We start from the raw sequence: 27,546 nt of genomic DNA, 5'->3' as shown, positions 1-27,546 counted from the left end.
TTAGTACTAAAAACTAGAAAAATAATACTGGCAGCAACTTGTGATGGTTAATTTTATGTTATCTTAGTTAAACAACCTGGTAATCGTTTGATTAAACATTTGCCTAGATATTGTTGTGAAAGTATTTTGTAGATGTGATCAGCTTTAAATAAAGTTTCTTGTATATAATGTAGAGAGCCCTGTACAATCACACGAAGGCCTTAAAACCAAAACCCGGAGGTTTCGCAGAGAAGAAGGGACCCACCTGAAGACCAGCTCACAAACCCCAAATTCCCAGGCTGCTACTGGGCAGACTTCAGGCTCAGGACATCAACAGCATCAGGGATGTCCTATCCATGGCACTGCCTGGTAAAACGTGATTGTGCTAGCCTCCTCGATCATGTCAGCAACTTTCTTTTTTAAAAATCTCTCTCTTAGAAGCTTAGATAAGGCACTGGGGGTGGGGGGCTTAAGTAGGAGGGCTAGTTTTCCTTTAGTCCCAGCCTCAGGGGTCAGAGGCAAGTGGATCTCTGTGAGTTTGAGGCCAGGCTGATTTACACAGTGAGTTCCAGGACAGCCAGGACTGTTACACAGGGGAACCCTGTCTTGAAAAAACAAAACAAAACAAACAAAAACAATCTCTGTACAGTTGAGCCCTACTTCTATGTTGCAGATACTGTCAATCTGTTCCAGATCAAACGCACACTTAGGACTATTATTTTTCCCAAGAACATTTGCTGCCTCTGCCAGGTGATGGTGGCACACGCCTTTAATCCCAGCACTGGGGAGGCAGAGGCAGGCAGATTTCTGTGAGGTCAAGGCAGCCTGGTCTACAGAGCGAGTCCCAGGACAGCCAGGGCTACATAGAGAAACCCTGCATCAAAAAAAAAAAAAAAAAAAAAAAAAAAAAAAGAGAGAAAGAAAAGAAAAAGAAAATAACATTTCTGTGCCTAAAATCTGACAGCTGTGCAGTAAGCCCCCTCCTCTGTAACCTGACCATACCTGGCTGCCACACTGTTGAGTCCCCCACGTCCCTGCACCCTCCCTTCCTGCTGTCACCCGCCCCGCTTAGGTGTCTGTACTTCTGCCTGGGCTGCATCATTTCCTAAGTGACATCACTTTGACTAGTGTTGAACAGTGGAGGCCATAGCCTCACACGGGCACAGCAGTGACACACAGCACTGACCATGCTGCAGTGTCAGCTGCTATGTCCCTGTCTGCTCCATCCTCCACTGCAGGGGCGAATGGCCTGTCCTTAGGGCGGCAGCAGCATTTCCACTCATACATCTTGGTGCCTGACCACAACTATTCCACAGTCAAGCAAGTCTAAGTCTGGGTGCAGTATCATATGAATATGGCAGTCTTGGGACCTGTCTATGGGACACACACAGTCAAGAGTACAAGACAACCTGACACAGGTTCCCGCCTGTTTAACCGTAACCCTGTGACAGCCTTCCTGCGCCATCGCTGTCTAGGTGATGGCCTAGACTCCCTCAGAGTCCCTGCTTCCAGGTTGTCCTGTGTCTGGGGTCAGACATTTCTTCAGTAAAGCCCTTCCTTGATACCGATTAGCTGCTAAGTCCAAGCTCCTCTAACCGACTTCCAGACCGGCCCTCCCTGGATGATGTGATAGCTATCTCAATATTTCTGAAGGGCTGTCAGAGAGGAGAGGGGATTAGCGAGTTTTTGCGCTGCCCCAGCAGGCAGGAGCCATCAGAGGTGGAAATTACAGGGAGACTTAAATGCCTTGATTTCTATAGAAATTGTCTTGAGTGTGTGAGCGAATGTGGGTGGTAAGGGCGCTGATGCAGGGGTGGTTTCCAGGTGGTTCATGGAAGTCTATGCATGGGCCACTGTGTGGAACCACCCGGGTTTCCATCTCTGTCCACCAATCTAACCCCACATTGTACACCCAGCCTCAACAACTGCTGTGTGGCCTTCCTGACAGTGTAGACAGACTGACAATGTAGACAAACTGCCCATTGCTTTTTGACAGTGTAGACAGACTCCCCATCATGCCTTTCAAAGTAAGGAATGGAAGCCAGGAGCTGCACTTCAGGTTTTGAAGGAACTTAAGTTTGCGTTAGTGCCTAACCTTCTAGAGGCAGGCTGGGGTTACGGGGCCTGGGCTGAATTCTGTAAAACCCTATTGACCACGGTGAAGAAGCCTTTTATTACCAAGGCAACAAGAACAGGCAAGTGACAGGGCCCCTGGCAAGCAGGAGACTGTGGGCTCTGCATTAGGAGGGGCTTGGGAACAATGATACTTACTGCTGGTCTCACGCAGTAGCAAGATCCCGGAACCGGAGCAGGGCCAACTCACAGATACTGGAGAGACACAAAGCAAGATGGCTTCTAAGGGACCTCCTGGCCCGAACATTCTTGTAGCCCAGCCTCACTTACCTCCACCATCTGCCTGCCCAGCCTCACTCTCCTCCACCATCTGACCTGCCCAGCCTCCTCCACCATCTGACCTGACCTGCCTCACTCCCCTCCATCATCTGCCTGCCCAGCCTCACTCACCACCATCGGCTCTGCATTGTGGTCTCTGGGCAGAATCTACTCAAGCTGTTACTCCACTCCCATCTTTCTCTTTATATCTATTCTCCTTTTGCTCATTCGGAGTCTAACTACTGCTGCTGTGTAAGAGGACAGACTGGACTTACACATTTACATAGCAGAGTGCTGTGTGACCATGTATATTGAGGTGGTAGAAAGAAATCTAACCATGTGGGAAAATGGATACTATATTCTATCATATAAAAGAAGTTGATTACAGGGAAATCTCACTTTTAAAAATGAGTAAAAATTATTTGTGTATGTACTTCAGTGGCAAGTTTGCCTAGTATGCACAAAGGCCTGGGTTCAACCCCCCAGCTACACACACACACACACACACACACACTATAAACTGAGACATTGAAAATGACATAAAAACATTATATTCCAGGCTAGGTTGGTGGTTTATGGCTATATTCTGAGTACTGGTGTAAGAGAAACTCTGGCAGCCTACCCAAGCAATCCCCACTGCCCCATGCCCAGGCCAGCCCTCATGAGCATAAGCATGCATGGCAGGCACTTCCTCCCTGAGCCAAGTCACCAAGCCTGCCTCTGCACCCAGAGACGGCTGATGAAGAGACACCTGACCCAGAGACACCAATGAGGAAAGACAACACAGCAGCCAGCGCCTGAGCCAATCGGACCTTGGGAAGAGTATAAAGGCGGGTCCAACTCACTTAATAACGGAGTCTGGAGCACGCTCTGCTACTCACTGACTCCCAGGGCCTGAGTCGTTGGTGCTGCATCTTCTTACCCTCTCCTCCAAGAGGTGTCTGAGCAGAGTAACCCTCAACATACTGGGAAAGCTGAGGCAGGAGGATTGTGAGTTTGAGAATGGCCTGGGCTACAAAGGGAGATCTGTTTCATAAACCAAAGAGTCGGGGACATAGCTCCATAGCAGAGCACTTGCCTAGCATGCATGATGCTCTGGGCTGTCTCCAGGACTACAGAATAAATTAACACCCACGAGACAATGGTTCTCTAGGATCAGAGCACTTCCTTTCTACTCTGTTTTCTAAATTCTACATTAGCATGAGTTTGCTGTTACAGAACTATTTCTTAATTTGCTAGTCACCTTTCTCTGTCAACTGGCCCACACTTACCTTCTCTGCCCTGCCACTGTGAAACCAAGCACAGAACAACATAGTGGCACCCTTTGTCACCTCAAGATTGCTTATTCACATTCATCGTTCAGGTTTGTCTCTAGCCAGACCAGGCTTCTTTTCCTTCTTTCCCCTGGTGTACAGTAGCATGCTGAAACTGGCAAAGGGTCAGGGTGAACACACTTACTCAAAGGGCTTTGGACTTCCGTGCCACCAAATACCTAAAGGTCTCTTGGGCATAGTGAGTTCTAGAGAGATGACCCAAGCATCTGGTCCCTGGCATCTTAGACTTTGGCCCTATTACATTATTCTCTCTAGTGGTTACGTTGAGTGCCCCACCCCCGCTCCCCCAAACCTACTGCCTCACCCAAATGCCAAGTGAACGAACCATCATCCTCTAGTACCCCAACCACAACGGGAGTTTGGGAGGCCACTTTTGTTTGTGAACAGCATTAGAGCCAAGGGGGTCTACAGTGGCCACCATTTCTTCAGAAAATATCCCCTCCTGGTCATCTTGAAAAATATTTAGCCAGGCGGTGGTGGTGCACTCGGGAGGCAGAGGCAGGTGGATCTCTGTGAGTTTGAGGCCAGCCTGGTCTACAGAGTGAGTTCCAGGACACCTTCCAAAGCCACAGAGAACGGTGTCTGGAAAAACCAACCTCCCCCCCCCCCAAAAAAAAGCCTCATTGTCACTGTGCCTAATGCATGGCAGCTATTGCGACATCGGTGTTTCCGAAAAGTCAACGGCAGCACAAAGTCCAGATAGCTGCTCCTTGGTTTCTGTGGCTTGGTCCATGCCAGGAAGCAACAACTCACTCACGTTTTCCCTAGTGAACCAATGGCTTACCATGACCTCTGCAGCAAAAGCCTGGCAGCAACCAGAGGCAACCCTATCCCCGCTGGCCAACACTATGCACCACTGACTCTCCTTTCCCTCCCTACAGAAGAGGTGGCTGCTAGCCTAAGCAAAGAACAGCCCCCCTCCAACACTCCCCCCTCTTTGCCCGACAGTTGTTTTCAAGTGCATTCAGACACAATTCTCTGTAGATGCTTGAAGAACTGTCAGGTAAAGGACGACAAGATTTATTCCGTAACTAAATCCTCTTGCTCCTGTAACTCTAACATGGCTCCAGCCTCCTCATCAGTCCGGGAGCAGACCACCGTGCAGCTGTCTGCCTGCCTGTCCAGTCTTGCTCTCCTTAATCCTTCTCCAGGAGACCAAGTGCCATCTACATGCTGAATCTGATCATGCCCGCCTTATTTAAACCCTGTAATGCTTTGCTTCGCCTGAGGATAAACTCTGAACCCTGAGCACTGCTTTAAGCTTCAGCCCCTGCCCCTTCCCAGCTGCAACCTCACCCAGTTTCATTCCTACCTAATACGACTCACTCTGCCGCCAAGCTTTGGACTCAAATAGCTCCCGCCCCATGTCTATTTAGCTGATCTGTCCAGGTGTCACTCAGATGTCATTTCATTTGCTTCTACTCCAGTCCTCTCAGGCTAAACTAGGATTCACACATCCTCTAGGAGTATTCTAGATTTAAACTATTCTCTTGTCATTTGTCTTCTAATTGTCTGTTTACATATAATTTTTTCCAGGCTAAGACTGCTTTATTTATCATCACATCTCTAACCCCAGTCAGGGATGCCTGAGATACCCAACTGCTTCTGAATGGTGAATGAAAAGATGATGGGTATGAACCAAAGAGCTTGCTAATACTGACCCACCCCACCCAGTAAAAGCCACATGGACAGCAGTTGGAGTGTCTTCAGTTACAGTGCCCCATGCTCTCAACTTATTTCCTATCTGCACTTAGATTCACTCATGGGATAAATGATCCTGGTCAGCCTCTGCTCCACATTTATTGTGGGACCTTGGATAAGAAGTCACAGCCTCCTTAGCTCCTGTCAGTCAAAACAGGTGATGCTTCACTACCTACTTCATTACTTTGTCAGAACTAAATGAGATCACATATGCTCAAGTACCTGGTAAAATGATTAAGTACACTGTTGACAATTCTCTGCGGTAAAACACATGCCTGGCATTCATGAGGCCCTGGATTCAATCCCCAATATCACAAAGAAACATTAAAAAATCACAAGTCAAATGAAGTCTTGTCCCCCAATCTTTAGGACTTGCAGCTCCAATGGCTGACTTTAATTCTGCAGCCGCATTAGGAAACCAAGTACCACATGTAAGCTTTTCATTGCTCAGGCAGAGCCTAGAAGTGGACCAAGAGAACTGGCAAGTCTGTGCCCTGACTAAAGACACTGGTGGGATGAGGAGCACCCGCTGTACACAGCAGGGAAAGGCCGTGCTCGGGGCATCCGAGACACTGCCTGGTTGACTATATGGACAAGGGAAACAGGGCCTCACACTTCTAACCCTCTCGAGTCGGCAGAGACAGAAGCCAGAGCACGAAACCCTTCCTCTGACTCATGCTTAAGTCAGGGACAGCTGGCGACACTGCATGCTCCTCTTGGCAAGACAAACCCAACACAGCATTTAAAGACATTTTTCTTTTTAATTAGGAACCAGGGGAATGCGCTGCTTATCCCTCTGCATCTAGAGCAGGTCGCCAGGTCCAGGATGTAGGTCATCAGAGGTACTGAGGTGGGCTCTGCTGGACTCACTGAGGGCCCAGGAGGAAAGACGATGCTGGCAACAGACGTTGGCAAGGACTAGTGTTAGCCAACCAGAGCCTGGAGAAAGCTCTCTCCCTCTCTTCCAACTCCACTCGCAATGGATCACGCCAAGAGACAGAGAATGTGCTGGAGGGGGCAGGACGCAGCAGTGCTGTGGGACCCTGGCCCACTCAGTGTCCCTTCTTCACTTGCCGGCCCTCCACTCTTCTTGTCGCTTTGTGATTAGGTATTTGAAGAATTCATACACAGACCATGCGATGGCCGTGGAGGGGATCTGGTAAATTACTCTGGCCTGCACCCCTCGGAAGTAGGCAGTCACTCCACCTACTTGATAAACCGTCCTGAAGGCACTAGCCATGCCTGTGATGTGTCCTGTAATGTTTGAGTTCAAAGCCAGGGACTCCTGGGTGTTGAGCAGTGTTTTGCAAACGTCCAGAGGGGTTGTGGCAGCGGCAGCTACTGCTCCTGCGCAGGCTCCGGAGAGCACGTGGGAGCTGGGGTTGTACCGTCTCTGGGGGTTGAAGTGCTCCTGCAGGAACTCATAGGTCATGAAGTGAATGGCTTGGAAGGGAACATTCATGGTCAGCTGGGTCGTGTAGCTGCGGTAAAAGGCCCCGGCCCCTTCATTTTGCCACACTGCCCGTACACAGTCTGTCACCCGGTGGTATGGTGAGTTGTACATCTGCATCCTCTGCTTGACAACTAGGAAGTGCCATCGAGGAGAAAGAGGAGGCAAATGGGAACAGCGACCAGCCAGTGACAGAGTATCCCGATCCAGGGTTCAAGTCGGGAGGTCAGCCAATGAATGGAAAGAGAAAGAGGGTGAGTGAGTTTCCTGTTAACCCAAGAGTTTGTGTTTCTCCTACTTTAAGGGAGAAGGGTAACAGAGGGGTGGGAAGAATACGAAGAAAAAAAAAAAAAAAAAAAAAAAAGAGAGAGTTCAACCCCAGTAGGATTTCTTAAAAGCCATGCAATTAACACTCAGTATATTTACAGTTTAGTAACCCTGAGGGTCTCCATGAAATTATGACCCGAACTGTTTCATATTACTATTTTAACCTTTCCCAACAACAGATGACTCAGTGGCAGTGAGCGCAGTTATGAGTAGCAATTCCATTCCTCAGGCAGGAACTCTCAAAATTGAGAAGGGAGAAAAAGCTAAATGCTACCAAGAAACTACAGTGCTTATCCATACAGTGCTGCCTTCGCTTTCCAAATATTCCCATTCCATTAGGCAAATAGGGTGGTTTGGGTTCTGAGCACCTCTAGCTAACTTCAGCCGTTGGCACCCCACGGCCTTGACAGACCTAAAGAAACTGAACTGAAGGTCTGCGGCAGCTACGTCAGCCCCTCACACCTGTGATCACCTCAACTCGCACAGAATTTCCCCCCACCTAAAAAGCTAATACCCTAGCAGCAAAGAAAGGGTTAAACTACACAACTTAATCGTTCACTTTTGTTTACATTGCAGTAAGAAATGGCAATACTTTACATTTGAAAATGTTAAAATCTACCTTCTTTGAGAAACACGAAATAACTTTATACAAATCAGAGAGATCAAATGTAATACAAAGGGGACTCCTAGGAAAGCCCAGGACTAAGCCAACAGCCATCACCTTTTCCAGGAAAGCCTCAAAGATCAATTAAATCCCGAAGACTCCGCTGCTTCAGCCAGATTCCTCTCAAGCACAGAACACGTGGAGGGAGTGCCCTCTAGTGGTATGCTAAGATAAATGCGAAGGTTTCCCCACAAAAATTGTGCTCTGGTTTTCTTGGAAAGGTAGGAACAGAAGATGGAGCTGCCCAGAAGGACAGGTTAAAGAATCTTTACCTTCCGCTGGGTTCATGGCTGCATCGTGAAGTAATGTTGCCACACATCCAGCCGCACCTGCAAATGAGAAAGCAACTGCCACATGTAAGGCCAAGAGGGCGAGGCCCCAGCGAGACATGAGCGTCTGGGACAACAGTGAGGAGGTGCAGGTTAAGGGTCAGTCCTAGAGGTGGGTTCAGAAGCCACTGCTCCCAAGCGCCTGCGCCCACAAAGAAAGACACACCCCTAACTCAAAAAGGGGACCGCTGCACATTCCACATCTGACGGAAGGCCCAAAAGGGGCAAGACATACCCCAGATGTCTTCAGTGCAGAGGGTTCTGCAGCTATGCCCTAGCAGGAAGCAGATACACTTTGGCAAGGCATGCCAGCACAGCAATGGCCACCACTGCAGGACAATGGAGCTAGGCAGCCAGAGCCCTATAATCTAACCTGCTTCCGAACCCGGGGCCCGGACGCTGCCCAGGCTGTCCTACCATTTGTCTATCTACACCTTCTCTTTTGGTCCTGAACCACTATTCCCCGCTCTCCACACTCAACGTGCTTTCCATCTTCCAACCTTGGGTTGCTATTTCTTCCTTTATTTCCACCCAACCTCTAAAACGTCTGGACTCTCCAAACAGTCCCTTGACCCCACCCACATTCCCTTGTCAATGCTGTCACGTCCTCAGTGACACTAACTGCCTTTCATCAGGTGGGACCCCGAAAAGGCGAGGTGAAGAGGCTGGGTTCCATTAGGTCTTCCTCGAATAGCAGGCTTGCCTCCAACCCTGCCTGGGGAAGCAGGGCACCACCCGACTACCAAGAGATTTACAGTGGGGTAGTTCAGTGTCTCTCCACATTACCAGGCATTAGAAGCTGATGCCAGGGAGATGAAAGTCAAGCTGGTAGGTAAGGGAGGATACAGTGACCTTTTGTTGAGGTGCCCCAAAGGAGAAGTGGGGTTGAAGCAGCCCGCTGTCCGAGCACATCAGGTTTGGAAGTCCCTCCCTACAATCTGGCCTACCCCAGCCCAAAGCTGCAGCTCCAAACCATGCTGAGACTGGGAAGCACTGATAGCAGCAAAGCCCAGAGAGTTGGGAAAGTGGGAACCAGCACAGGAAGGCTCAGTACCATTGGCAATATGGCTATTGCCCCCTGGGTGGATTACATCACTCAATGTCTTTTTTAACTTTTCGTAGCAGGCAAAATAGAGGGCGTGGGCAGGCCCTGCGCCTGTTGCTGTGACATTCAGCCCCCGCATGGGTCTCCACAGGCCCTCTGTTCTTATAATTCTCCAGAGAGCCTCCAACACGTTTCGATAGCGGGCGGCTGGGTCAGGCTGTAGACTCTGCATCCGGGTCTGAAATTACAGCAAAAAAGGCAAAGTCAGTGATTCCAACTTCTTGTCCACCCCACCACAAAGGCCCTGGACACAGGGCAAGACTGTGGGAGTGATACTTTGCATCCAGCTCTTACTTCTTCCCCAATCTATGACTCATCTTTCCAAGTCTTGGACCTTTCTTCCTCTAGTCATCCACAGCCAAAAAGTAGAACACCCTTGAGAACACTGCCTCTTGGCAACATCCTGAAACTCCAAAATGACCCACTGCCCCATCCATAAATACCAAGCATGAGATCCACAAAGTGGCCTTTTCACTTTAAGAAACTAAGGCCAAGATTAGAGATCAGGGCTAGACAGATGGTGCAGCAGTTAAGAGCACGTATTACTCTTGCAGAGGGCCCGAGTTCAATTCCCACATTGGGTGGTTCACAACTGCCTGTAACTCCAGCTCCAGGGGATCCAACACCCTTTTCTGGCTCTCTGGTTACCTGCACTCACATGCACATAAGCCCACATAGGCACATACAAAGAATGAAATATAAAAATCAAACTTTAAATAAAAATATTTACTGTCTGCAACACACTTGGTGCTTTATTTCTAAAGATAATTCCTGGCACTACTTCCTGACCACACAATATCAAGCCTAATTGGAGGGTGGATCACTTTTTGTTATCTTTTCAGACCATTTGGCTTTGGCAACTGGATCTGCAGATGCCACTCCTGGGAGAGAGCCTGGCCAAACTGTGGAGATCGGAGACCAAACTAACCTTTAAAACTGAAGGACCATTCAGACTTCTTATCTAAGTCGATGGGATCCTCAAAATGGCCTTGGCAAATAAAACCAGTCTCTATGAGGCACAACCTTTGAAGATTAATGACTGGGATGAAAGTGTGAGTAGTAGACACTTGCAGAATAGCCACAAAGTTTACAGAAACTTGGGAATCTGAGCCAGCCAGTGGAACACCTCAGTGAATAAAGTCACTCGCCACCAATGCTGACAAGCTGAGTTTCACCCTTGGAATACACATGGTGGAAGGAAAGAACTAATCCCCATAAGTGGCCCTCTGACCTCCACAGGTGTGCTATACACAAGCGCACACACGCACTCTCTCTCTCTCTCTCTCTCTCTCTCTCTCTCTCTCTCTCTCTCTCTCTCACACTCTCCAAGGAATCCAATGCCTTCTTTTGGAATCCATGTGGACATACTCTCGCCTGACACAAACACATATTCTATACAATCTTAAAAGATAATAAACTTTTAAAAGAAAATTGGAAATCCACCTCATCAGACCTTCTTTGAGGTATGACTTTACACAAAAAACCATTGTCTACTAACATAATTCAAAGCTAAAGTAGTATGGGGCATGATAGTTTAAAAGCAATGCCTGGCTACACAGGAGCCTATCGGATTTGTTTGCTGAGTGAATTACGACTCTTTTTTTCCACACAGACATAACTACACTTGTTATCTCAAAAAATAACAAGTACACTGGTGAGTCGACAGGGGGCAACTGATGTCCAGCAATAGTTTAAACTCCTGCTTCATGTCAATCACTAGACTCCGTTTAGATTTAAAAGCCTGAGCCTTCCCAATTCAAGTTAGCCAACTGAAATCCAAGAATAAGGGCTTTTCTAAAGAGCCTGGAACAGAGACTAACCAGATGAACAGGTCCTGGTTAGCCGCAAGCAATCCACATTCCTCTGGAGTTACTCTCTCCTGCCTGCTACTAACAAAACACAGCATGCTTAAAATGTTAATTACTGGCCTTTCGATCAGACATATCACATATCACCATATCACAATGGACATTCAGTTTCCAGTTCTCAAAACCATCCAAATACAACGTGTGCTTTACTTAAAGGGTGTGGTTTTAATCTGGACCTGGTGGCTTAACAACACTTACTTCCAGGAGTCTGCTTGAAACCCGTCTTCTACAAGAAGATTCAGAAACCAGTGTTCTGCTCCAGTCAAGGGCACATTTAGCAACCAGTGATGAAATTTGGGCCTCAGAGAACTCTCCATCCCCAAGAGGAAACTGGACTATGCGGAAGTTACTCCTAACACTTCACAAACACATCTAAATCTAATTCAATGACAGTGCATCCCTATGAAGACAACCCAGGCAGAAAATAATCTGAACACAAAAACCAATATGGATGCCCATATATTTGAGCCGATAAATCTCCTTTCTACAGAATGATGAAATTTCTAAAAACATATGAAACATATGGTATGAGAAACCAAACACACTACCTAACCCTGAAGAAAAGCTAAGTAAGAGGTGGTGCCCACCTTTAATCCCAGCACTTGGGAGGCAGAGGCACATAGATCTCTTGAGTTTGAAGCCAGCCTGGCCTACACAGTGAGTTCCAGAATAGCCAGAGTTACACAGAGAAACCCTGTTTCCAAAACAAAACAAAACAAAAAAAAAAAGGGGTGGTGGTGGTGGTGGTGGTGTTGGAGAGATGGTTCAGTGGTTAAGAGCACTGGCTACTCTTCCAGAGGACCCAGGTTCAATTCCCAGCACCCACATGGCAGCTCACAACTATAACTCTTTTTCCAGTGGATACCCTCACACAGACATGTGGGCAAAGCACCAATGTACATAACATTAAATAAATTATATATATACATATTTTTTTTTTTTTTTAAGTGGAGGGGTCAGGTGCTTTGGTGAAGTCTGAGTCGGGAACCTTGGTCTGAGAGCCAGCTCTGCCAGACGTGTTCAATCTTGGCTATGTCACTCAACTTCTGTCATCACAAATATCATGTAGGGCCAGGAACACGGCCCAGCAATTAATAGTGTATATTTTTACAGAGAGAATGGGTTCAATTTCCAGCACTGACACAGCAGCTCACAACCATTCATAACCCCAGTTTCAAGGACTCCAGTGGCTTCTCATCTCCATGCATATCAGGCACTCATGTGGTGCTCAGACATATATGCAGGTAAAACACTCACACACAGAAAATAACCTAAAAAGTCATCATAGAAAAAGAAAACCGCCATGTTATGTGGATTAAAAGAAACAAGGCATGTAAAACCTAAAATTTGCCAAGTACTATAAATGTTAAGTGTTCTGTTATTAAAACATGTTATTAAAACATGATCCTAAAATACATTTGTTAAATTATTTGTTCCTATCCAAGAATTGACAGGTCATGACAGCATGGTATACATCACTCACATGGGCAACTAATCAGTCCTGAGCCACTAATGAATCAGCCTTAGTTCTAAAGCTAGCGCATATGTGTTTTCTGAGATTTTTGTAGTCTAGAGTAATTTATATTGCACATGCAGATGTTACTCTCAAGCTTATACATTCACAGGTGAACTCTACTGTCATTCTTTAGCTGGCTTGGCTCTTGAAACCTGCTTTGGAAGCTATAAGAAGTTGATGAGTCACAGACTGAATTCAAATCACGACTCTTGCCACTTAGACTCCGTGACCTTTGACAAGTTACCTAACTGCTCTCCAAGCCTTTCTTCATTTATGAAATAATGAGAGTGGTGTTAAGCACTTTACACAGTGCTGGGAATGCAAGAACATCTGGCATCTACTGATTGCTTAGTTATCATTATGAGGTGTGAGAAAATAAAATACAAGTCAGAGATTACATTTCCTAACCTTTCACTGGTGAATGTACAGAGATAACCCTTTATACCCGCAGTTCAAGAAAGGTTTCTCTGCTCCTTCCTTTTGCAAATTACTACCTGATAGCTGATTCACCACTGCAGAGCCCCAGATGGTTGCTCGCCCAGGGGAAGCAGCCAGAAGACTCAGACAGTTCTGCTGTTGCTTTGGGTTTCAGAGCCTGTCCCTATAAAGTCTGACCATGGCCTCTGAGGCCTAGAAAAGGAAACCGTGATTTATCTAGATTTCCAAGGGTCCCTATTATGGTCATGGAAATAGCAAGCTTGATAACCATGGCCTAGCAAGGCTATGTTGACTTCCCATGGCCCTTCCCAAGGATATTTTAAGTCAACTTGACCCTGGTAAGTAGAGATACACAGGCCTGCATGCCAAGAGACAATGTCGGCATTCACTTGCAAATACTGTGGTGTCCCTTTAGGCTCTAACACTGACACCAGTCTGCAGTCTAGTCTTAGGGGCTAGTTGGGCTGCTTTTCCTCTACCACCCATGGAAAAGCTGCCTGGGGACAAACGAACCAGGAAGTCCTTTCTAAGAGAAGAGATTTGAGTTACATTTACACCTGCACAAAAACATTAAACAGAGGGGCACTAACTCACACCAGGCTATTATCTCATTATTTAATTCCCAGCATTAAGAGCAAGGAGAAATGATTCTCCTAAAATAAGCCTTTGCACTTTTGAAGACTCTTAGGTATTTGTCCTTCAAATCAAATAACCAATTCTTTAGGTTTTGGGGGCAAGACTGAAATACTGTACTGTCAAGTATTTAAAAATACAAATCCTAAAACATATTCGGGTGATTAGGAACTATTAATCAAAAAAGTTTAACCTTGGTAAGCTAGACATAACTTACTGGTCATGCAACACACCTTTGGAACTCCCTTCTCCTGTATCCCCTCAATTTTTTAGTTCTTAGAAGTAAATCAGGGATTTTGCTTGCCAGCCCCTCCTTCTGTTTGCAGAATAAGTGGTATAGCCCAGTCTATTGTGCCATATTTGACTCTGGGAGGTCTCTGTTGATGGAGTCTTGTCATAAGACAAAGATCTGCCCCCTTTAAGGATATTCTAGAGGCATTTGTTTTTCAAGACAGGGTTTCTGTGTGTAGCCCTGGCTGTCCTGTAACTTGCTCTATAGACTAGGCTGGCCTCAAACTCAGAGATCCTCCTGCCTCTGCCTCCCTAGTACTGGGATTAAAGGCACAGGCCACACCACCCAGCTCTAGAAAGCATTTCTAACAAGGAAATTTATAAAAACATGTTTACAACCAAAGCAGCATCATAGAGTAAGGAGACAGTCTCCAGATATTTTGTAACATACTACAACTGTCAAACAGATAGTAGTAACACTTTTTTTCTTCCCTTTCTGTGTGGCTCTGGTCTACTTTTATGTGGATACTTGTAGGTCTCTGTGGAGGGGAAAAGGGGGAACCCATCCTGAGCATCTTCTTCAACCACTTTCCACCTTGTTTATTTACGGAGACAGAGTCTCATTACACAGACCATTACAGGCCTCAAACTCACAGATCTACCTCCTGAGTGCTGGAATTAGACATGTGCCACCATACTAAGCCACCTTACTATCTTTTAAGACAGGGTCTCTCCCTCTCTCTCTCTCTCTCTCTCTCTCTCTCTCTCCCTCTCTCTCTCTCTCTCTCACACACACACACACACACACACACACACACACACACACACACACACCCTGGAACTCAAGGATTTGGTTACATTGGCTACTTGGTGAGCTCCAAGGATCCTGTCTCTACCTTCCCAACACTGGGGTCACAGACATGCACTGTCATGCCCAGACTTTTATGTGGGTGCTAGCAGGCACTTTACTGATTCAGCCATTTCCCCAATCCCAGTAATATTATTTTAAAGTTGGTCACATTATAACAATGTATTTTCCATCCCATTAAATAATTTTCATTGCTTTCTCTGATCTGTGTTCCACTGGATACTTATCCAGAAACATAACACCCTAGACTCTGTGCTGTACTTTCAGTTAAGAGAAAGAGGTTGCCGGGCAGTGAGTTCGAGGCCAGCCTGGCCTACAGATTCATGACAGGCTCCAAAGCTACACAGAGAAACCCTATCTTGAAAAAACGGAGAGAGAGAGGTTACTCTGCAGCTAGATCTTACCAACTTTTGGATACATATTAGTAAAATGTTAGTAGCATTCATTAACTCAAGACATTCAACCTACAAGTCTATTTCATCAATGTCTGAATCACTTATTCCTATGTTTATTCTACAGTTATTATTTCACCAGTTATTCTCACACAGGCTTTATTATTTCTTTTAAGAGAAGACACAGCAAGTTGTCTGGATAAAGCTCCTAAACAATGAACAAGCTGCAAATCCAGTTCATGGTCTAATTCTCTCTGTTGACAAAGGCATTTAAAACGCTGATGTTCGCCTCAGTCAGGTGCAGTTCACATTTTTCAGTGGGCATGGCTCTTGTTAGGAGTTATCTTTTAACTGTGCTGAGACACTGGCCAACTCGACTTCATTCCCAAGGCTTGAGGAGCACTTTCTCCTCTCAAGCCAATGCCACTCACAAAGCGTCAGGAGCACTTTCCCTAGTTCCTCAGCCACTTTACTAATGAAATTGTAAAACAGTACTGAAACCAGAAGCAAGCAGGAAAAACTGATTTTTGCAGGGCGGACGTTGATCCTCCCCTCTTCTGAGAAGACACACATCAAAGAACTGGTGGGTATTGCCTATAATAATTGGTGTCAAGAAAGCATTGTTCTCATCAGTGAATTCAACAACCCCTCAAAGTTACTTCCCCTTTTGGACTTCACCGTTAGCGGCTGGCACCTCTACCAAAGTACAAGAATAAGAACAGTAAGAAAAAATACGTTTCCATCTTCACCCAGACTTCTTCGGACCTGTACGTCCATTACCATCCTGCTTGCTTGTGCATGCAATTGGTTTAACGTTCAACAATGACCATACCCTGATAATCTCATTCTATTTCCCCCCGAGTTTACATCTACTTTCTTGTAGCATCGCACTTCCCTTCTAGCCGTTTCCCTTTTTGTCAAATTCAGGTTCCCGAAGAAACAGACTAACAGTTTCAGCTCTGATGTGAAGAGGCTGATGCGATCACCCGGTCTTAACTCAGAGCAGTTTTTACGTTCAGGAAATAGATGGGAAATGGATCTTGCTTCACAGAGAAACCGAAACCTTTTCCTTAACATGCCCTTTCCCATTTTCATTCCAGTCTGTAGCTCTCACATTTGACTGCACAGTGACTTTCAACCACTCACGGGTTAAGACTGAATACGTACTTTTATCTAGCTGAGAGATCCCAGATTCCGGTTCCTGCCCCGTCACTTTTAAGGGAAGACGCAGCAAGGAGATTGCTTGTAAAAGCACCGACCCGAAGCACATCTGAAGCCAAGCCATCAGATCGAGTTCACGGTCTGATTTCATGCCAGCTAGCTTTACCTTACTGGAGTCGTAGACTTACCTGTGCTTCGGGACCCCCCCCCCCATACCACCCCATTCCTGCTTAGTCCCAGGCAGGACTACGGCTAACAGGTCTTTGGCTGACAAGATTTTTGCTCCGAGTCTCGATTCAGATCTCACTGACCGTTAGAAATAAGTCCTGCTTTCCTGAGCTCAACTCCCAGCCGGGACTTTGCCTGCACGGAGTATCGGTTCAAATCGTGCGTAGAGGTAGGAGCCAGGAAGGAACCCATCGGCTCTGGATCTCAGTCAGGTTTCTGGCTCTAAACAAGGCTCAGGGGTCGGGTCAGTCCCAGGTCGGGTTCGCAGCCCGGTCCAGGTCTCACCTTGACGCAGTCGACCGGGTACATCACGCAATGCTCCAGGATCCCTGCCACTGCGCCCGCCACCATGTGCGTGGTGACAGTGGCTCCAGCCGGCAGCGCCTCGTATTCCGGGCCGGACTCCGGATCCTGCCGTCCTGGGGTCTGACAGGCCCCCGCCTCCCCGCCGCCGGCCCCCCGGCCCACGCCCCGCTGCAGCCACCCGTCCAGCAGCGCCGACTCCCCGGGGCTCCGCCCGGGCCCAGCAGCTGGTCCTCCCGCCACACCGCCTGCACTCCGCCCCTCCAACTCCATCCACTCCGGCCAGCCGCGGCGCCCACCCGCGCCGCTGCCGCCGCCACTACTGCCGCCGCCCCCCGGCCCCGTTGCGTCCGCTTCAGGCGCGGCCCAGAGAGCCCGGGGCCTCCGGCTCCCGCTTGGCCCCGCGGGCACGCCCCCCAGCCAGCCATTGGTGCAGACCTTAACGTGTCCCCACCCCCATTTTACGGAGCGAAATCCTACCTGTGGTATTCGCCAGACAGCTTGTCATTCCTCACGTAGGTTACGCCCCTCCCCTTTGATCTTAGAAGCTTCTTGTTTATTGGCCACTGATTGGCGGACTTCTTCCATCGGCCCGCCCCTGGCGTCTCGGGGGCGGGAGCAACGTAAAGCTCCTCTTTGATAGGCTCAACCGCTCTGGCTACTTTGGCGGCGGCCATTGGCCCGGGCCATTCCGTTCTTCCATTGGCTATGGGGAGAAGCGCCGAGAGGACAGGCACCGGCTCCGGGCTGCAGCGGGGCTCCGCGGGGCGGCGTGCGTGGCTACCCGGGGCGCTGGGGAGAGGGGGCGGTGCCAGGCCTTCAAGGTCAAACCGCTGTCGGTTGCCGTTACGACTCGTGCTCTGGCGTGCACCGGGTGTCGGGTAGCGCGGCTCCCACTGTTCCCGCGGGATCTCAGGCGGGGGCGGAGCCGGCCAGGACCCTGCGTCCCCTGGCACGGCCCGACCCGCCGCTAGGGGAGGGCTGCTGCGAGCCTCGGGTCGCTGGGCTAGGACCTCCCCCCCACAGCCGCCTAGTGAACCCTGCAGTGGGTGGGCCGATGAGTTCTCATTGGGTGGGCGCTGCGCTGGGGATGGAGATGGCGAAACGGGGCGGGATGATTCTGAGGCGGCGACAGGTGGTCAGGGTGTGAGAGCAGCATCCGAGCGCAGCAGCGCCGCAACTGCGGACGCATCTGAGCTCAGCTTGTCCCGACTCTCAGAAACCCGAGCATCTTCTCCCCGAGCTGACTCGCTGGTGAACCCCACTGGCTGTGACGACTGCCTTGCGATTCGAGCCTGCTCAGCTGGACCCTGAGTAGCGCTCCTTGGTTGTAAAACGATACCCGTGACGTCTAATCCTTGGGACCACCACAGGGCCACCGCGTTGAGCAGAAGCCCTCACTGAAGCGACTCTAACCTCTGCTTAGGAGCGCGGGCCCTTTCCGCTGGTGCTGCCGGCTTCTGCAGGCTCCCCCTCACAGCGGCGTGTTTGCACACGCTTCCCCAGTTTCAAGCTCTGCCTTTACAACCTATTTTAATGAGGTGATGACGCAACTGCAAACTTTTCCAAACTCAAAGCGTTTCCTTAGGACGGTAGGAGGGTTTTCCATTTCCTCTCTAACACTGAACCCACATATTTGGCCCTGGTTACTAACATTGGGATCGTGATCGCCCCCAACCACATAAAACTGCATTTAATTTCGGAATACAGCGTGGAGGAGATGCCATTAACCTCAACTTAAGAACTCTTCCCCTACAGCTTGTTCAGTCTTTTCTGTTGTTATCCCACACACTTCTCTTGAGATGACTGGGTCTCACAAAAAGGATCCCTCATCCTTTCAGACTATCAATTTTCTTTCCTGTCTAATTGCTCCAACGATGATTAATGTCTTCGCTCTCCTTATTTATTTTATGGTCATGAAATTATCTTTCCAAATTCAATGGCTTCTCGTGGTGGGGGACAATACTTGTCCTCCAGTGACCTCGCTGAAACATTCTCCTCCACCAGGAAAGCTCAGATACCACTTTTTAGATTTCTGGTCACTGAAGTGGAACGTTCTGGAGATTGAGTGTTTCATACCAATCTTTAATACATCGTAGAATTTTACCTTCCCAACTCCATTTTCCTCCCGGGTGCCTTCTTTCTGTTTCCCTGCGCATGCTTGTTTGTTTTTGGTACTGGAGAGCATGCTAGGGAAGCACTGCCTCTCCAGCTCCTTACTGTAGTGTGGCTAGCTGGTTCTGTCAGCATGAGATGACACAGGAAGTGCTGAGTGGCAAGGAGTCAGTGATGACAGATGTGGAGAAGAGCATTCTAGAAGGAGAACAGGTACAACTACCCTGAGATGAGAACAAGTTAAAGAAAAGTGAGGCTTGTTTATTACACAATTGGGGTTAATCTGAACATTGTTACACAGCCGATTTTACATATACTTTCCCAGAATGCATTTCTTCTCCCCCCCCCCCTTTTTTTCTCAAGGCAGAGTTTCTTTGTGCAGCTTTGGAGCCTGTCTGGCTTTAGAGACCAGGTTGGCCTCAAACTCACATAGATCCACCTGCCTCTCCAGTGCTGGGATTAAAAGCATGTGCCACCACACCCAGCCTCTCTCCCCTTTTAAAATCAAAATATTCATTCTTGAAAGTCCAAAACTTAACATCCTACCTCCACCAAGCTGGCATTGTACCTGGAATATCAGTGAAGAATAAAATGAGACTGATTTCTTCACTATCACAAAGAAGACTTCTAAGTGATGGTCTGACCACGAGAACTGTGGCAGTCAACAAAGTGGATGTTTCAGACTGTTTTCAGTCTGAAGCTCTAGAAGACTTCCTGAGGATATGTGAGAAAGAGTTTCAAGAGAATCTGCCTGCTATTCTTTCTGGAGTCTTTCCTAAAACATCATGGAGAGATGGCTCAGCCCTTAAGAACGCTTGTTACAGCCAGAGGTGGTGGTAAACGCCTTTAATCTCAGCACTCTGGAGCCAGAGGCAGGTGGATCTGCCTGGTCTACAGAGTGAATTACAGGACAGCCAAATACACAGAGAAAACCCTGTCTCAAAAAAAAACCCAAACCAAACAAAAACACTTGTTGCAGAGGACTGGGTTTGATTCCCAGCATCCATAAGGTGGTTCTCAACTTTCCATAACCCCAGTTCCAGGGGATCCAATACCCTTTTCTGACCTCTTGTACAGTAAGCATACATGTGGTACACACACATACACATAACTCTAATTAAAAAAACAAAAATCAACAACCAGCCTTTTCCTGGAATGCAGTTTTGAAGCAAGGCAGTTCTTTGCTTGTCTAGTTTCTCAATCAGCTTTTCCACCTTTACAAAAGAAATGGGTGACCTCACCCATCCTTCACTTTGCTGATTCACTCCCAGGCACATAAAAAAAAAACTCCCACTTGTCACAGGATCCTAATGTTGGCAAGTTTTCCCTTCTTTACTCACAATTGTAGACTTGTGTCTTTCCTGGTTTACATATATTCCTGCTAAGGACAAATTGTGTTCTTTGGTCCTATTAGATATTCCTCTCCCCTGTGCCCCGTGTGTGTGTGTGTGTGTGTGTGTGTGTGTGTGTGTGTGTGTGTGTGTGTCAGTGGGACAGAGGGTTTTTAATCTGTCACCTATTCCAACCTCTGACTGCTTTCAAAAGATATTACTGTATTCCCTGAGGTTAAAGCAAAACAATGTAATGTGAAATGACAATGTCTAATTTCATTCAGGTAAGAGTTGGGTCCTACCTATTTATTCTGGGACTAAGATATTCAAGATTTATTCGTTTTTATTTTATTTTATTTTTTTTTTTTTTTTTTTTTTTTGTGCTAGGAGCTAAGAATGTGCTGCAAAGGCAGTGCCCTGCTACTCATAAATAATAAATAAAATCTGAATGATACTTTGGGAAATGGCTCTACTTAGGTCTTAATTTTATATTTAATTATACTATCTATGACCCCCCATAGTATGGGGATGGAACCTAGAGCTTCATTCACATGAGTGAATGCTATACCACTGAACTGTACTGCAGACTCATTATGTTATTTCTAAGAGTCTGTGGAAAGTATATGCCTACATATTTTCACAAGTGAACATGGCATCAATAAAAGGAGGTGGCTCAGTGGTTTAGAGTAACTGGCTGGTCTTCCAAGGCCCTGGGTTCAATTCATAACTATAATGCCAGTCCTAGGAAAGCCAATGCCCTATTCTGGCTTCTATAGGTATGAGCATACACATGGTACACAGACATACATACAGGCAAGGCACTAATGTACATTAAAATTTTTTTGAAAAAAAAAAAGTCCAAGTAAATTTGTGTCTTACGATCTCAATTGGTGTAGTGACATTTTCATTTTCCTTTGTCAAAAGATTATTGACTGTGCCATTTTATACCCAAAACAATGGCTTTAATAAAACTACAACAACCAAGTCATGGCATAAATCTAGGATACCCTAGCACTTAGGAGGCTAAGGCAGAAGAATCTCCAACCTGGGCCCACATAGATTTTGCTTCCAAAACCAAACAGAAAATCGTCATCATGGCTGAAAGCAACAATCATCGTTGAGGATGTGGAGAAATGGATTCCCACCACCCATTAGTGATGGGAATTTGCAAGCCACTGTTCCACAGTTTAGTAAGCCCTCAAAAGTAAACAGGCTGATGAGACGACTCAGAGAGTAAAGGTGCTTGCTGTTCAGGCCTGACAATCTGAACTTGATCCTGGAACCCATGTTGATGGAATGAGAGGACTCCTAAGTTGTCTTCTGACTTCCACACACAGATAAACAGAATTGCTGTGTGACCCAGGAATTTCCCTGTTCCAGAAGAAAAGTAGGTAAGTGCACACAAGGTTAATAGTGGACCTCCTCACAGCAGGCAAAAGGTAGAAACATTGCAAATGTCCATCTGGAAGAACAGGTTAATTCTGTGTATGTCAACATATAAACACCATGACTATAATTAGCTTTGAAAGGAAGCCAGTACATAAGAATACCTGCTATATTATGAACAAACTTTCAAAACTTCCTGCTTAATGAAGGCAGAAGCACGTGGAATTCCACTTATGTGAGATGTTTAGAGTAGGCAGCTGTATCTCAGGCTCAAACAGAGAAAAACTTCATTTTGTTGACTGTTTAGTAAGGGCTCTCTCTCTCTCTCTCTCTCTCTCTCTCTCTCTCTCTCATCTAAGCCAGAACAGACACGGAGCATTTGGCATGGGGGATGCATGTTCTTTTTTGCTTAGCACAAATCGTACTGTCTCTCTTTTTACATTTCTAATACCCTTTCTGCATTGACAAAAGAGTTATAAATTCTGTAAATAAGACCCCTCCCCCAACAATTGCAGATTTTCATAAGTCCCAACAGTCCTCTCTGCTGTTCATTTCTACAAGGGAGATACACGTACCGTGTTTTGGGTTCTGTGCTGCAGGGTATTGCAGCTAGAGCTCTGTGTGTTTAGACAGGTTCGGTGTGAGCCCCTCCCCTTCTCTACTTTGTTGTTTCGAGACAAGATCTCCTTACGTTTCCCAGGCCAGCCTCAGACCCATTTTGTAATCAGGGCCGGCTTTGAATTTGTGATCTTCCTGCTGCAGTCCCCCAAGTACCTGTGGTTACAGGGCTTGTGAGATCAGGCCTGGCCGTTCCATAGTTTATTACACAGTGTGAACAAACACAGCCTGCTTCCTCTCTAGATGAAGGCTGTGACAAACAGACAACTGAATTAGAATGAGGAAGGAAGGAATAAAGAAGAGGGGAGAGCTCTAACTGCTTCCATCCTAGTCATCAGGAAAGGAGAGCAGGGATGATAGATAGCGCAAGTTTCCCTTATTAGACCTCAGCTTCAGTGTCTTCTCGTGCAACATGGTGATAGTTACAAAGGACAGCAGTCCTTGCTCTGTGAGAGATGGGGAGATGCAACACACACTCTCCTCATCCCAGATAAAGAGTCCAAGAAGTACCAAAGCACAGACAATACCAAAGTCCAACTTGATGAACCATGAGTTTTAACTGAGATTACTAACAGGAATATGGATGAGAGGTTATCTACAGGAACAGAAATGACTCAAAGGTAGCTGCATCACCAAAGCCCATCCCAGGGTGACAGCTCACAAAGCTGGGAACCTGGAGCACACTGCACAGCCAGCCGGCATCTCAGCAGGTTGGACAGTGTTCTTTCCAAGCGCCTCCTCTGGTCTAAATTTCTTCCAGGCAGCTGGGAGGGTTCATGCTTCTTCATTCAGGCAGCGTCTGAATGACATTCATTCATTCAGGTCTTCCTCTTCATGGAAACTTTTCTGAGACTCTTTGCAGCTCAGCTTCACTTAGTCTGGGAGGGACTTTCAGCCTTTTTGTTTACTCTGACAGGAAGGGGCCTAGTGAGTCTGGTAAGTTTCAGAGACTTCCTGAATTTTTTTTTTTTTTTTTTTTTTGTGTGTTGTTTACCTTTTTGCTTAAGCAGCTTCAGGAGCTTTCTGTAGGATAGAATGTTTCAATACTCAGAGGAAACTGTTGCACAACAGGTATTACAGTTGAGAGTTAAATTAGAAAAAGAATGTTAGCCAGCCGTGGCCTTTAATCCCAGGACTCAGAAGGCAGAGGCAGGCAGATCTCTGAGTTCCAGGCCAGCCTGGCCTACAAAGTGAGTTCTAAGATGGCAGGGATACACAGAGAAACTGTCTCAAAAAACAAAACAAACCAAAAATACTATTATTATATACTTTTCCTTTATGTTTGTGAACCTTTACAGAAAATCCATGACATATTACCCTCTCCCAAGCAACAAACTGAAATGACCAAGTGACACTGTCCTTTGCTTTGCATGATGTCCTGTTTTTTTTTTTTTTGTTGTTGTTTGTTTGTTTTTGTCAATTCGACACAACCAAGAGTCCCTTGGGAAGATGTCTCCGTTGAGGAATTCCCCAGATCAGATTGGCCTATGGCTATGTCTGTTGGGAACTGTCTTGTTTTTTGATTGATGTGGGAAGGTCCAACCCTAAGTGGGCAGCACCACCCCTAGGCAAAAGAGCCTAGACTATACAAAGAGCTAGATGACAAGCCATTAAGAGGCCTTCCTCTGTGGTTTTTGCTTCAATTCCTGCTAGAATTCCTGCCCTGGCTTCTATCAGTGATGGACTATGATTGGAAAGTGTAAGCCAAACAAACTCTTTCCTTCCCAAGCTCCTTTTTCTCAGTGCTTTATCACAGCTATAGAATGGAAACCAGGACACTTGTTTATTCCATCATCTTGTTGCTAGGCTAAAGTAGTGAATTTGACATATCTCACAAATAACCTTTTTCTTCTCACGACAGCATCTGTGAACTCCAGGCCCAGGGCATATGTGTTCTTAACCATTTATGCAAAACCCTGACATAAAATGGCTGCAGTTTGGAAGTTTCATCAGCTGTGCATACTGGTCACTTGCTTGTAATCTCAGCACTTGGAAGGATCAGAAGTTGAAAGTCAACCCTCAGCTGCATAGTAGTTTAAGGCTGAGCTGGCCTATATGAGTAGACCTTATATCAGTTTAAAAATAGCTTTTCTGAATGTCACCAAATGTAATGGTCTGTTGTCCTTGTAAAGAACATAAGCCATCAGCAGGGATGCAATTTAGTATGTTTGTATTTTTTAATGCTTTGTGATATAAAATTGGGACACATTATCAAAGAAACCAAACAAGGTTCTGGAGGCAGCAAACATCAACAATAATAACTTCATCATTAACAAACAATTTAGGGCAGTATGTGTGTGCCTCGGACCCACAGACCTCCTGAGCTATCTGCGTGTGTTTTTCCTGGCTGTTATCCAAGTTGCCTTTACGGCTTGCCCATTACAAAACAGCACCTACAGGGCACACATTCCAGGTATGATGGTGTAAATTAGCACTCTGGAGGCTGAGGCAGAAGGATCTAAGTTCAAGAGCAGCCTAAACTAATAACAAGAGCCTATAGAGGTGGATGGATCAAGGTAGTGCTGGTAGTAGCGGGGAGGGGAAATTTAGACTGCTACATTAACACCACCACCAGGACAGGTAAAATAGGAAGTTAGTTATCCCTATAGTTACAAAGTGTCCAAAACTACTCTTGGATTTGATTGGCTCAACTCAAGAGTTACCTGTTGGATTTCAGTTATGTATATGTTCAGGCCTGTCCCAAGTGGCCAAGAAAGATGAAGAGAGGCAGAGGGGCCAGGGAGGGGGCATGAGCAGCAATCTGGTGAAAATAATAGACATTCATACATTACACAACAATGATAACACCTATAATGAAGGGCTTATGAAGTACACCCAATATATACATTTATTTTAAGCCTGTGTGATTCTATATTGGATATCTGCTGTTCAGTGACAAATTACCACAAAACTTAGTGGCCTAAAACAATAAACATTTATTATCTCTGCGGGTAGGGAATATGATACAGTTGTCTGGGACTACAGGTACCTGAAGTTTTGGCAGGATGGTGAATATACCTCTCCAATTGCTGACTCACTTGACTGGCAAGCTGATGCTGGTTACTGGCAGGTGACCTCAGTTTCTTTCCACACTGGTCTCTCCAGAGGGCTGCTCAAATGTCTCAATGACATAGTAGTGCATGGTACCACATTCTTGGCAAATTACTGTGTCATCGTCTGCTACATAATAAGGTCCAGGCCAACCTGGACTACATAAGCAGACACTACTCCATTACCCATAGAGTATTATCAAACACTTCCATGTGTGTCCGTTCCCAAATTTGTGCTGGAGTAGTACCAGGCATTTTATCCTTAAGGGAATGACCAAAGACTGGGTCTCACTCGCTGAGCCTGGCCTCGAGCTCTCTGTGTACCTCAGGCTGGCCTTAAACCCTAGATCCTACTGCTTCTGCCTCCCAAGTGCTAGGATTATAGGTGCATTCCAAAAGTCTGGTTTATAATATTTTTTAACTATAGCCATTCTAGTTGATATATATTGTGATAATATTTCATTGTTGTTCTAGTTTGAATTTTATCAATGATTAATGTCGGAACTGACTACTTGTGCATATTTGCTGGGTGTGAGTCTTCTTGTGTTAGTGTTAGAATATTTTTCATTTACATTTGGGAAATTTTCTTCTTTAGTTTAAGAATTCTTTTTTTTGTATTTCCTCTAAACATGTCCTTATTAAATAAATGATTTCCAAATATCCCCTCTGCAATGCCTGCTTCATCTTTTCTTTTCCTAATAATACATTTTAAAGAGTAGGTCTTATTTTAATAAAGACTGGTGATTCGAATAGGTCTGGCCCCCATAGACTGGTGTGTTTGAATGTTTGGCCCTTAGGGACTGGCATTATTAGGAGGTGTGGCCTTGTTGGAGGAAGTGTATTGCCTTGGAGGCCAGCTTTGAGGTCTCTTATATACTCAAACTGTATCCTCTGTGTCACACATCTCTTCTTGCTGCCTGCAGATCAAGATGTAGAACTCTTTGCTCCTTCTCCAGCACCACGTCTGCCTTCATGCCTCCACAGTTCCTGCCATGGTGATAATGGAGTAAACCTCTGAAACTGTAAGCCAGCCCCTATAAAATGCTTTCTTTTATAAGAGTTGCTGTGGTCATGGTGTCCCTTCACAGAAATGGAAACCCTAGCTAAGACAGAGACCACATCTTAAAGTCTCTGCTGTGGAACTTGCTTTCATTGTCGAGTGTTAAGGAATTTTTCAGGCCCAAGACCACTATGTAAATGAGTCTTTCTCTGCCCTGTCTACCAGCTCCCAAATAATGACACAGAGACTTCTTATTAATGATGAAAGCTTGGCCTATAGCTTAGGCTTGTTCCTCACCAGCTCTCATAACTTAAATTAACCCATTTATATTATTCTACGTTCTATCACATAGCGTTACCTCTCTTCCATCTTGTACCTCCTTTTTCCTCTCTGTGTCTCCTGGCTTCTCCTGTGTGCCTAGATTTTCCTCCTCTTCCTTTCTCTCCCTGGAAATCTCACCCACACCTCCTGTCTAGCTAATGCCATTCAGCTCCTTATTACACCAGTCACAGCAATACACCTTCACAGTGTACAAATATCCCACAACACTACTAAGCTATTCTCATTTTTTTCTTCTACAAGTGCTTTAGCTATTGTATCTAAGACTTTGATGTATTTCAAATTAGTTTTCATGTATAGTATGTATATGATGGCTATTCTTGGTTGTCAACTTGCCTACATCTGGAATTATTAAAACCTAAGTGGCTGAATATGCCTGTGGGAGATTTTTTAATTAAGTCATTTGGAGTGAGAAGATCCGCCTTTAATCTGGGCCATACCTTCTGCTGGCAGACTATTTAAGAACATGGAAGAAGGAAGCTTCCTCTCATTGCCTGCTTGCTGGCAAGTCCATCCCTTTGCTGTCTTTAGAGCCTACTTCTTGAGGGGTCTAGCATCTACTGAAGACTAGCTGACGCATCCAGCTGCATGGACTGAATAGATTCTTAGACCTTTTGATGGTAGACAGCCATTGTTGAGTTAGCTGGACCACAGCCTGTAAGCCAGCCTAATAAATCCCTTTCATATACATGGATGTTACTCAGTGGGATTTATGTATTTTCATCGTATCAGTTCTGTTCCTCCGGAGAACTCTGACTAATACATATGAGTAGGATTTTTGTTTGTTTG

The 27,546-nt window shown here is 46.2% G+C and overlaps 1 protein-coding gene across 1 annotated transcript; it reads right to left on the bottom strand.

Annotated features, from left to right (window-relative positions):
- Positions 1–6,146: 6,146 nt before the first annotated feature.
- On the bottom strand, positions 6,147–17,332 carry Slc25a28 (solute carrier family 25 member 28). The gene is made up of 4 exons (XM_051199637.1): positions 16,901–17,332; positions 9,230–9,458; positions 8,119–8,175; positions 6,147–6,989 (listed from the first exon to the last, which is right to left on the bottom strand). Exons 1-4 carry the CDS (start codon positions 17,189–17,191, stop codon positions 6,472–6,474), a joined length of 1,095 nt encoding a protein of 364 aa, XP_051055594.1. The 5' UTR covers positions 17,192–17,332; the 3' UTR covers positions 6,147–6,471.
- Positions 17,333–27,546: the final 10,214 nt, after the last annotated feature.

The sequence above is a fragment of the Phodopus roborovskii genome, unplaced genomic scaffold (assembly GCF_943737965.1).
Source record: "Phodopus roborovskii unplaced genomic scaffold, PHOROB, whole genome shotgun sequence".
NCBI lineage: Eukaryota > Metazoa > Chordata > Mammalia > Rodentia > Cricetidae > Phodopus > Phodopus roborovskii.
The sequence above is the reverse complement of the archived record's forward strand: the minus strand, read 5'-3'. Positions and strand labels throughout refer to the sequence as shown.

Excerpts from the sequence above, each read along its gene's own strand:
- Slc25a28 (XM_051199637.1), bottom strand. The coding sequence starts at position 17,191 with ATGGAGTTGGAGGGGCGGAGTGCAGGCGGTGTGGCGGGAGGACCAGCT. Across the intron at positions 9,459-16,900 it reads ACCCGGTCGACTGCGTCAAG|ACCCGGATGCAGAGTCTACA; the intron begins GTGAGACCTGGA and ends CTGTAATTTCAG. Across the intron at positions 6,990-8,118 it reads AGCCATGAACCCAGCGGAAG|TTGTCAAGCAGAGGATGCAG; the intron begins GTAAAGATTCTT and ends GGCACTTCCTAG.